General features: G+C 58.7%; 1 protein-coding gene and 2 long non-coding RNA genes across 11 annotated transcripts; 1 reads left to right on the plus strand and 2 right to left on the minus strand.

Annotated features, from left to right (window-relative positions):
* Positions 1-454: 454 nt before the first annotated feature.
* LOC128079429 (ultra-long-chain fatty acid omega-hydroxylase-like) lies at positions 455-11,633 on the minus strand. Its single transcript, XM_052680636.1, is given in 16 exon segments — positions 455-693; positions 3,911-3,945; positions 3,947-3,994; positions 4,096-4,160; positions 4,247-4,380; positions 4,454-4,583; positions 4,661-4,727; positions 6,838-6,978; positions 6,980-7,106; positions 8,096-8,162; positions 8,165-8,222; positions 9,589-9,716; positions 9,791-9,844; positions 10,022-10,103; positions 10,105-10,167; positions 11,341-11,633. Coding segments are annotated over 16 exon segments (1,542 nt in total). The 5' UTR covers positions 11,506-11,633; the 3' UTR covers positions 455-515.
* LOC128079430 (uncharacterized) lies at positions 700-3,904 on the minus strand. Of its 4 annotated transcripts, XR_008206115.1 has the most exons (5): positions 2,860-3,007; positions 2,655-2,756; positions 2,195-2,434; positions 1,860-2,141; positions 700-972 (listed from the first exon to the last, which is right to left on the minus strand). It is a non-coding gene; the product is annotated as an uncharacterized LOC128079430 (long non-coding RNA). The 4 variants fall into 4 exon arrangements; XR_008206114.1 differs by lacking the exons at positions 2,655-2,756; positions 2,860-3,007 and adding an exon at positions 3,080-3,904; XR_008206113.1 differs by lacking the exon at positions 2,655-2,756 and having other exon boundaries at positions 2,300-2,434; positions 2,757-3,007.
* LOC128079431 (uncharacterized) lies at positions 8,401-9,449 on the plus strand. 6 transcript variants are annotated; one of them, XR_008206120.1, is made up of 3 exons: positions 8,401-8,424; positions 9,085-9,208; positions 9,332-9,449. It is a non-coding gene; the product is annotated as an uncharacterized LOC128079431 (long non-coding RNA). The 6 variants fall into 6 exon arrangements; XR_008206117.1 differs by lacking the exon at positions 8,401-8,424 and adding an exon at positions 8,882-8,941; XR_008206121.1 differs by lacking the exon at positions 8,401-8,424 and adding an exon at positions 8,936-8,960.
* Positions 11,634-11,855: the final 222 nt, after the last annotated feature.

The raw sequence follows: 11,855 nt of genomic DNA on the forward strand, positions 1-11,855 counted from the left end.
GATACAGTGACCCAGCCCACTCGTTGCTATGGTACCGTAGCCCCTCCCCCTGGTTGCTATGGGACTGTAGCCCCGCCCATTTGTTGCTATGATACCATACCCCCCCCACACACTCGTTGCTATGACGCAGTGACTCCACCCACTGGTTGCTATGGTCCCATAAACCCCGCCCACTGGTTGCTATGCTCCCGTATCTCCACCCATTCGTTGCTATGATACAGTGACCCCGCCCACTGGTTGCTATGATACCATAGCCCCGCCCACTCGTTGCTATGCACTCTGGTGATGCTGTAGGACAGGAGGGCTGCTCTCATGCTCCACCCCATGACCTCTGACCCCTCCAGTGCCCTCTGACCCCACGTCCCATCCTTTCCCACGCGTGCCCCTTGCCCCATGGACGTCCCCACCACCCAGGCCAGCCTCCCCTCCGCCCCACATCACCACCACCACGCCGTCCCGGCTGTGCCGCCATTTATTCCTCACTTGGGCAGGACTGTTCCCCACAACCCCCCTCCTCAGGGCATCCCCGACAGCGGCTCCAGTTGCAGCCAGAGCCCGTCTTCAGCACGAAGGATCAGCTCAGTCCTGCGGCGCACCGGCCTCGCCGGGTCTGGCCTGACGGCGAAGTGTGCGAGGGTCAGCGCCGCCACCACCTTCAGCTCAGCCATGGCGAAGCTCTGCCCGATGCAGTTCCTGCCACCAACATCCCCACGTCACCGCGGGGCCATTGCTTTCCCCATGACCATCTCTGGCCGCCACCACCTCACGGCCAACTGTCCTGATGGCCACCACCATCCCATTTTCCACATCACCACCCCATGGCCCAACATTCCCATGGCCACCATCATTCCATCGGCCATTACCACCAATTTATGGCCAACATTCCCCATGGCCACCATCCTACTGTCCACACCACCACCCCATGGCCAACATTCCCACGGCCACCATCATTCCATTGGCCATTTCCACCACCTTATGGTCACCAACCTGTGTCCAACATTCCCCATGGCCACCATCCTATTTTCCACAGCATCACCCCATGGCCAACATTCCCATGGCCACCATCATTCCATTGGCCATTTCCACCACCATATGGTCACCAACCTGTGTCCAACATTCCCATGGCCACCATCCCATTTGCCACACCACCACCCCATGGATAACCTTCCCTACGTCCACCATCATTCCATTGCCCACATCATCACCCCATAGCCAACATTCCCATGGCCACCATCATTCCATTGCCCACACCATCACCCCATAGCCAACATTCCCCATGGCCGCCATCATTCCATTGCCCACACCATCACCCCATAGCCAACATTCCCATGGCCACCATCATTCCATTGCCCACACCATCACCCCATAGCCAACATTCCCCATGGCCACCATCATTCCATTGGCCATTACCCTATGCCCAACATTCCCATGGCCACCATCCCATTTTCCACACCATCACCCCATGGCCCAACATTCCCCTCGGCCACCATCATTCCACTGGCCATTACCACCTACTTATAGCCCATATTCCCCATGGCCACCATCCCATTGGCCACATACCACCCCATGGCCAACATTCCCCATGGCCACCATCATTCCATTGGCCATTTCCACCACTTTATGGTCACCAACCTGTGTCCAACATTCCCCATGGCCACCATCCTATTTTCCACAGCATCACCCCATGGCCAACATTCCCCATGGCCACCATCACTCCACTGGCCATTACCACCCCCTTATAGTCACCACCTACTTATAGCCCAACATTCCCCATGGCCACCATCATTCCATTGCCCACACCACCACCCCATAGCCAACATTCCCACTGCCACCATCATTCCACTGGCCATTATCACCACCTTATGCCCAACATTCCCATGGCCACCATCCCATTTTCCACATCACCACCCCATGGTCAACATTCCCCATGGCCACCATCATTCCACTGGCCATTACCACCTACTTATAGCCCATATTCCCCATGGCCACCATCCCATTGGCCACATACCACCCCATGCCCAACATTCCCCATGGCCACCATCATTCCATTGGCCATTTCCACCACCTTATGGTCACCAACCTGTGTCCAACATTCCCCATGGCCACCATCCCATTTGCCACACCACCACCCCATGGACAACCTTCCCTACGGCCACCATCATTCCATTGCCCACATCATCACCCCATAGCCAACATTCCCATGGCCACCATCATTCCATTGCCCACACCATCACCCCATAGCCAACATTCCCCATGGCCGCCATCATTCCATTGCCCACACCATCACCCCATAGCCAACATTCCCATGGCCACCATCATTCCATTGGCCATTACCCTATGCCCAACATTCCCATGGCCACCATCCCATTTTCCACACCATCACCCCATGGCCAACATTCCCCATGGCCACCATCATTCCACTGGCCATTACCACCTACTTATAGCCCATATTCCCCATGGCCACCATCCCATTGGCCACATACCACCCCCTGGCCAACATTCTCCATGGCCACCATCATTCCATTGGCCATTTCCACCACCATATGGTCACCAACCTGTGCCCAACATTCCCATGGCCACCATCCCATTTTCCACACCACCACCCCATAGCCAACATTCCCCATGGCCACCATCATTCCACTGGCCATTATCACCACCTTATGCCCAACATTCCCATGGCCACCATCCCATTTTCCACACCATCACCCCATGCCCAACATTCCCACGGCCACCATCATTCCACTGGCCATTATCACCTACTTATAGCCCATATTCCCCATGGCCACCATCCCATTGGCCACATACCACCCCATGGCCAACATTCTCCATGGCCACCATCATTCCATTGGCCATTTCCACCACCTTATGGTCACCAACCTGTGTCCAACATTCCCCATGGCCACCATCCCATTTGCCACACCATCACCCCATGGCCAACATTCCCCATGGCCACCATCATTCCACTGGGCATTACCACCACCTTATGCCCAACATTCCTATGGCCACCATCCCATTTTCCACACCATCACCCCATAGTCAACATTCCCATGGCCACCATCATTCCATTGGCCATTACCACCCTCTTATGCCCAATATTCCCCATAGCCACCATCCCATTTTCCACACCACCACCCCATGGCCAACATTCCCCATGGCCACCATCATTCCACTGCCCACACCACCAACTTACAGCCAACATTCCCCATGGCCATGCCAAACTGTGTGGTCACCACAACTACAGAGTCAGGGTGACAACCGCCTGCCATGCCATCACTGTCCTGATGACCAACACCATTCCATTGGCCACTGCCACCACCCTACGGCCAACTGGTCCAATGGCCACCGTCATTGCATTGGCCATACCACCACTATATGGCCAAATGTTCCCATGGCCACACCAAAATTTGTGGTTCCCATGGTGACCACAGAGCCAGGGTGACAACCAGCCCTTCTTGGCATCACGGTCTCCATGGCCGCCACCATTCCATTGGCCACCACCACCACACTTCGGCCAACTTTTAACACGACCACAACAAAATGTCTGGTCCCCATGATGGCATCAAGGTGAGAACTACTTCCTGGGGTGGTGGGGGTGGCACATGGGAACACTTGTGTCCCCCCCATGGTTCACCAGTGTGCTCCCATGGCCACCACCACCCCCTTGACTACACCACCATTCCCGTGGCCACATCAACATCTGTGGTTCCCATGACGACCACAGGATCAAGGTGACAACCACCTCTTCTTGGCACGACTTTCCCCACGGCCACCTCCATTCTGTTGGCCGCACCACCACACTACGGCCCCCCGTGCCAAAATGTGTGGTCCCCATGATGGCATCAAGGTGACAACCACCTCCTGGGTGCTGGGGGTGGCACGTGGGAACACTCGTGTCCCCTCCATGGCTTACCTGGGCCCAGCAGAGAAAGGAATGAAGGCCAGCGGGGGACCGTCCCTGGCTGTTCTCTGGGCTGAATCTCATTGGGTTGTAGACCTGGGACGACAAGGACATCAGCAGACGGTGGGTGACATGGAGGTGGTGATGGGGGCATCCCGCTGTCCCACGGCCACGTCGTGGTGGACTCGTGGCTCTACCTCTGGCTCAGGCCAGATATCCGGATTGTGGTGGGTTCCATAGATGCTCATCATGCAGATGACCCCTAGAGGGACAGAAACGTCTGCGTTACGGACGTGAAACAAGGAGGGATGGGGACAACATGGATGTCGTGCCCCACACGAGCCGCACCCTTGGGGATGACGCGTCCATCACGAGTGGCGATGTCCTCAGTGCAGCACCGGGACACGGCGGTGACAGGCGGGTGCAGGCGAAGGCTCTCCTTGATGCACATGGTGGTGAAGGGCAGGAGGGACAGATCCTCCCTTGGGGGGCAAAGGATGGTGGCGCCGCGTTCCCCGAGCTGCGTGGCGGGGAGGGACGGCGGGGATCTCTCACCATTCGATCTCCTCCGCGTCCCTGCCCTTGAGGAGCTGACGGACCTCCTGACGGCACTGCTCCTGGTAGTCTGGGTGGTGGGCCAGGTTGTAGAGCAGCCAGGCCAACCCGCTGGCCGTCGTGTCGTGCCCTGTAGGGGCGTGGGGTGAGTGGGGGGGGGGGGGGACAACACGGGGTCCCCCGTGGCAGCAGGTGGCCTTCCCTCACCCTCGAACATGAAGGTGTCAGCTTCGGCTGCGATGTCCTCGTCGGACAGAGTGTTGCCGTCCTCATCCTGCAAGGGTGACAAGTGGCAGGCAAATGGTCTCCCGATGGCCACCATGTGACACTCAACCCTCTCCAACGCCTTCGTGGCCACCAACGGTCATCCCGGGGCAACCAGAATAGGGCCAGTCCTTAATAAGGCCACTGTTACCCTCATGATCACCACGGTTCTCATGCCAACAGTCTACAGCCAGCGCTGCCCCATGGCGCCACCATCCCACTGGTCACTACCACCACATTACAGCTGGCTTTTGCCGTGGCCGCCACACTGTAGCTGCCAACCCTTCCAAAGGCCACCAGTGTCCTGCTGTGACCCCCACCATATGGCCAAAACATCCCACGGCCACCACCATTCTCTTGGCGCACACCATCTCCTCTTGACCCCCTCATCTTATAATCAACCTTCCATTCGGCCACCTCACTACAGTCAATCTCCTCCACTGTCCCGACCTTTCTTTTGCTCACCACAATCTCCCTAGGGCCCCTATGACCTCCTCCATAGCCCCAGCCCCACGGCCACCCACCTCCATAGTCCCAATCCTCCTCTTGCACACCATGACATCTTGGTGTCCACCATGCCCTCCCTACGGCCACCATCCTACAACCAACCCTCTCCACGGCTGCCACAGTCTCCCTATGGCCACCACGACCTTTAGTGGCCACCACCTTACAGCCAGCCCACCCCACGACCACCGCTGTTCTCTTGGCCATCACCACTTCCTTACCAACGTCCATTCCCTTATGGCCACAATCCATTCCCTCCCTGTGGCCCTATGACCTCCTCAGGGTCAATATTTTCCATAGCCCCAACCTTATGGCCAATCACCTCCATAGTCCCAACCCTCCTCTTGCACACCATGACCTCTTGGTGTCCACCATGCCCTCCCTACGGCCACCATCCTACAGCCAACCCTCCCCACGGCTGCCACAGTCTCCCTATGGCCACCAGGACCTTTAGTGGCCACCACCCTACAGCCAGCCCTCCCCACGACCACCGCTGTTCTCTTGGCCATCACCACTTCCTTGCCACATCCATTCCCTTATGGCCACCCTCTCCACAGCCATTGTGACCTCCCCATGGCCAATACTCCCCATAGCCCCAACCCTATGGCCAATCACCTCCATAGTCCCAACCCTCCTCTTGCACACCATGACATCTTGGTGTCCACCATGCCCTCCCTACGGCCACCATCCTACAGCCAACCCTCCCCATGGCTGCCACAGTCTCCCTATGGCCACCAAGACCTTTAATGGCCACCACCCTACAGCCAGCCCACCCCACGACCACCGCTGTTCTCTTGGCCATCACCACTTCCTTACCAACATCCATTCCCTTATGGCCACAATCCATTCCCTCCCTGTGGCCCTATGACCTCCCCATGGTCAATATTCTCCATAGCCCCAACCTTATGGGCCAATCACCTCCATAGTCCCAACCCTCCTCTTGCACACCATGACCTCTTGGTGTCCACCATGCCCTCCCTATGGCCACCATCCTACAACCAACCCTCCCCATGGATGCCACAGTCTCCCTATGGCCACCAAGACCTTTAGTGGCCACCACCCTACAGCCAGCCCTCCCCACGACCACCGCTGTTCTCTTGGCCATCACCACTTCCTTGCCACATCCATTCCCTTATGGCCACCCTCTCCACAGCCACTGTGACCTCCCCATGGCCAATACTCCCCATAGCCCCAACCCTATGGCCAATCACCTCCATAGTCCCAACCCTCCTCTTGCACACCATGACCTCTTGGTGTCCACCATGCCCTCCCTACGGCCACCATCCTACAGCCAACCCTCCCCACGGCTGCCACAGTGTTCCTATGGCCACCATGACCTTTAGTGGCCACCACCTTACAGCCAGCCCACCCCACGACCACCGCTGTTCTCTTGGCCATCACCACTTCCTTACCAACGTCCATTCCCTTATGGTCCACAATCCAGAGCCCTCCCTGTGGCCCTATGACCTCCCCATGGCCAATACTCCCCATAGCCCCAACCCTATGGCCAATCACCTCCATAGCCCCAACCCTCCTCTTGCTCCCGACGGCCACTACCCTACAACCAATCACCCCCACAACCCCAACCATCCCCAACCTCCATCCCCTTCCCCCACCTTGGTGAGCAGCAGGAGGTCGATGAAGTCCGCGCTCCGTCCCTGCTTGCTTTTCAGCCATGCCTGATGGCCGAGGCCGTTGAGTTCCTGGCGCCGGCGCTGCACCACGTTGGCAGTGAAGCTGTGCACCGTGGCGCAGGCTGCGGGCGAAGCGCCGTCCGTCGGCTGAGAGCCGGTAGAGCCACGAGGCGTAATGAGCAGGCGCTGCTGCCTCTGCAACCACCAGGGTGCTGAGCTCCAGGATGGCTGCGATGTATTCACTGCGCCGCCTGCGTGACAGCGTGGATCCCCGTGGGAATCATCGTGTCACCAACGGGGCCGTGGTGGGGATGTGGGGTGGCAACGGGGCCGAGGTGGGGTGATGCTTGAGGGGACAGCGATGAGGTGAGGGGGGGCAGAGCACAAAGGGGACCCCGGTGGGGGACTGGAGGGAGGTGGGGAAATGGGGGATCGTGTTTTGGGATAACACTAACTCAAACCCTTATCCTAACCTTAGCCTTAACCCTAGACTAACCCTAATCTTAACCCTAAGCCTAACTTCATCCCAAAGGGCAAGGAAAGGGGAAGGGGAAGGGGAAGGGGAAGGGGAAGGGGAAGGGGGGGAAGGGGAAGGGGAAGGGAAAGGGAAGTAGGAGGGGAAGGGGAAGGGAAAGGGGAAGGGGAAAGGGAAAGGGAAGAAGGGGAAGGGGAAAGGAAATGGGAACAGGAAGGGGAAAGGAAATGGAAAGAGGAAGGGGAAGGGAGAGGGAAGGGGAAGGGAAGGGGAAGAGGGAGTAAAGGGAAGGGAAGGGAAGGGAAGGGAAGGGAAGGGAAGGGAAGGGAAGGGAGGGAAGGGAAGGAAGGGAAGGAAGGGAAGGGAAGGGAAGGGAAGGAAGGGAAGGGAAGGGAAGGGAAGGGAAGGGAAGGGAAGGGAAGGGAAGGAAGGGAAGGGAAGGGGAAGGGAAGGAGGGAAGGGAAGGGAAGGGAAGGGAAGGGAAGGAAGGGAAGGGAAGGGGAAGGGATTCCATGCCATGCGATCCTAACCCTACCCCAGTTGCAATACAGTGGATCATAACACAACACAGTGCGATCACCCTAACCCTAAGACCCAAACCCTGACCCCATCCCCACTGCAGTGTAATGTTGGCATTCAGTGGTGGTGGCACCTATCTGGGGACAACGCCAGGGTAAGGGTGGTCCCTGATGGATGCCAAGCCAGAGCTGGGGGGACCTGATGAGGACCAGAGGGACCCTGGCATGGGGACGGGGCCACACTCACTCCTGGCAGCGGCTGTCGTGGCTGAAAATGCACTTCTGGAGGGTGTCGAGGGTGAGGAGGCTGAGGTCTCCAGCATGTTTCGTCCCACCGGTCCCCCCGCTGCCTTCGCTGCAGCCCTCCACTTGGTCTGTAGGGCAGGGGATGTCAGTGGATGGGGTGTAAGGGTGGGTGGGGGTCAAGGATTGGGGTCAGGGTGGGAATCGGGGTCTGAGCGAGGATCTGGGTGAGGGTCTGGGCATGGATGTGGGGGGAGGAACCAAGGTCTGGGTGAGGATCCAGGTGAGGAACTGGGATGTGGATGAGGGTCTGAGTGAGGAACCAGAATCCAGGTGAGGAATGAGGGATCTGAAACTAGAAAAAAGACTAGAAGCATCTTGAAACTAAATGATCGTTGTGGTCCTTTTCAACCCAGGCCATTCTATGGGTGCAGGATGAGTCAGGAATGAGGGTGTGGGTGAGGAACTGGGGAATGAGCGTGGATTTGGGTCAGGAATCTGAGTCTGGGCGAGGAGCTGGGGTTTGTATGGAGGTCTAGGTCAGGAAACAGGGCCTGGGTCAGGAATTTGGGTGAAGAACCAGGGTCTGGATGGGGATTTGGGGAAGGAATCCGGATCTGGATGCAGGATGATGAACAAGGGCTGGGTTGGTTTTGGGTTCTGGGTCAGGATTTGGGTAAGGAACCAGGGCCTGGGTGCAGGTCTGTGTCAGGGATGGGAGTCCAGGTGCAGGATGGGATCAGGAGTCAGGATCTGGGCCAGGATCTGGGCGAAGAACAAGGATCTGTGTGGGGATTTGGGTCAGAAACCAACATCTGGTTGAAGATCTGGGTGAAGAACCAGAATCTGGGTGAAGAACCAGAATCTGGGTGAAGAATCAGGATCTGAGTGAAGAATGGGGTCAGGAGCTGCGATCTGGGTGAAGATCCAGGTGAGGAACTGGGATCTGGGGTGCAGGATGGGGTCAGGAGCTGGATCTGGGTGAAGATCTAGGTGAGGAACTGGGATATGAGTGCAGGATGGGGTCAGGAGCTGGGATCTGGGTGAAGATCCAGGTGAGGAACTGGGATCTGGGTGCAGGATGGGGTCAGGAGCTGGGATCTGGGTGAAGATCCAGGTGAGGAACTGGGATCTGGGTGCAGGATGGGGTCAGGAGCTGGGATCTGGGTGAAGATCCAGGTGAGGAACTGGGATCTGAGTGCAGGATGGGGTCAGGAGCCGGATCTGGGTGAAGATCCAGGTGAGGAACTGGGATCTGAGTGCAGGATGGGGTCAGGAGCTGGGATCTGGGTGAAGATCCAGGTGAGGAACTGGGATATGAGTGCAGGATGGGGTCAGGAACCAATGACTGGGTGAGGATTTGGGTCAGGGACCAGAATGTGGGTGAGGAACTGGGATGTGGGCGCAGGATGGGGTCAGGAACTGGGGGGATCTGGGCGAGGATCTGGGTGAGGAACCAGGATCTGTGTGCAGATCAGGAATCAGGGTCTGGCTCACGTGCATGATGTGGGTGCTGCTGTTGAAGATGCTGATGTAGGACTTGAGGATGTCGAAGTGGAAGGCGGGTGTCAGCAGGCGCCGGTGCCGGGCCCATTTGTCCCCACGACTCAGCAGCAGCCCATCCCCTGTGCGGGACACTCAGCTCCATTCATGGGGGCACCCATGGGTGCTGCCTCCCCATCCCCGGGCACCCACTCACCCAGCCAGGGCTTGAGGAACCCGTAGAAGAGTTTGTCCTTGGGGGCAATGAAAGCTGCGGGACAGAGCACGGCGGGACACGGTCATATTTTTGGGATCTGGGGACCCTCGGGGACAGCTTGGTGGCCGCCATAGGATGCGCGTCTGGGCCCAGGCGACACCTCCAGGCGATGGCCATGGGGACCCATAGGTTGGTGTCCCCCACGTCCCCCCATGCCCACATCTTGGTTACCTGAGGCCATCAGCACGGGGCGGAGGGTGTCGGGGTGGAAGAGGCGGAGGACCGGCAGCCATGGGGACACCCACCCAGAGGCAGCCATGACGGTACTGTGCCACCATCTTGTCCACATCCTGCAGTCCTTCCTCCGTGTTCCGTGCCTGCGCCGTTAGGGACACACGTGGGGACACGCCTGGCTGTCCCCAGGGCTGCATCCAACCTTGGGGACGTGTTTGTCCCCAAGGTGATGGATGGGCTTGGGGTCACATTTCCATGCCAGCGCTGTGTCCCCTCTGTCACCCACCCGTGTGCCACTGTCACTTATCTATATGGCCACCCCCATGTCCCTGCTGTCACCCCCAGGTGTCACTGCCCTGTCCCCACTGTCACTCCAGGTAACAACAGCCCAAGTGCCACTGTGCTGTCGTTGCCATCATCCCAAGTGCCACCACTCTGTCACCACTGTCCCCCCTCAGGTGTCACTGTCCTGTTCCTATCACCACCCCAAGTGCCACCACCCTGTCCCTGCTGTCATCCCAAATGCCACCACTTTGTCCCCCTTAAGTGCCACCACTTTGTCCCTGCTGTCACTCCCTAAGTGCCACCATCTTGTCCCCCCAAACCCTGCTAAGTGCCACCACACCACACTACTGCTGCTGTCTCCCCTTAAGTGTCACTGCCCTGTCCCTGCTGTCACCCCTCCAAGTGCCACCACCCTGTCCCTGCTGTGACCACTCCAAGTGTCACCTCTCTGTCCTCTTTATCACCCCCTAAGTGCCACTGCCCTGTCCCTGTTGTCACCCTAAGTGCCACCATCCTGTCCCCTCTGTCCCTGCTACATGCCACCACCCTATTGCTGCAATGCCCCCTCGAGGGCCACCACTCTGTCCTCTCTGTCACCCCATAAGTGTCACTGTCCTGTCCTTGCTGTCATCCCAGTTGCCACCACCTTGTCCCTCTGTCTCCCTTAGTGCCACCACCCTGTCCCTGCTGTCACCCCAAGTGCCATCACCTTGTCCCCCTGTTGCCCCATAAGTGCCAACATTCTGTCCCTGCTGTCGCTCCAAATGCCACCACCTTGTCCCCTCTGTTGCCTCATAAATGCCACCACCCCGTCCCTGCTGTCACTCCAAGTGCCACCACCCTGTCCCTGTCCCCGTTGTGACCTCCCCAAGTGCCACCACTCTGTCCCCCTCTGTCCCCCCTAAGAGCCACCGCTCTCTCCCTACCATCACCCCCAAATGCCACAACTTGGTCCCCTCTGTCACCCCATAAATGCCACCACCCCGTCCCAGCTGTCACCCCCATGCCACCCCCCACCCGCGCCCCCTCACCATCCCGGTGTGTCCCAGCAGCCAGCTGCGCCATGGTGGCAGAGGGAAGTGACGCAGCTGCTGGCAGGTGGCCCGGAAACGGGTGACAGCAGCCGCTGCATCCCTCAGCCAGACCACCAGCAGGGTCACCAGCAGGGCCACCAGCAGCCAGGACGGCACCATCATCACTGCTGGTGAGTGACACCAAACCAGGGGCGAAGGTCGGGGTGACGGTGTGACGTTGTTGTCATGTGGTGTCACCACGTGCCTCCCGGTGCCATTGTGCCACCGTGTGCGTCCCGGCGGCGTTGTCCCCTCCACGCGTGTCCCGGTGCCATCCTCACACCATCCATGTGTCCTGGAGGCTCCGTCCCTCCCTCCCTCCCCTTAATCCCTGTGCCTTCTGCATCCACCCCACCCCCACGCTGGGATCCAGTTCGACCAGTCGTGCAGGAGCTGGGGGTGTGGACAGCGCTGTGTGCACCAATGCAGCAGGAACACGCGTGCACACGCGTGCATGTAGGCACCTGCGCGTG

The sequence above is a fragment of the Tympanuchus pallidicinctus genome, unplaced genomic scaffold, assembly GCF_026119805.1.
Source record: "Tympanuchus pallidicinctus isolate F22 unplaced genomic scaffold, pur_lepc_1.0 scaffold181, whole genome shotgun sequence".
NCBI lineage: Eukaryota > Metazoa > Chordata > Aves > Galliformes > Phasianidae > Tympanuchus > Tympanuchus pallidicinctus.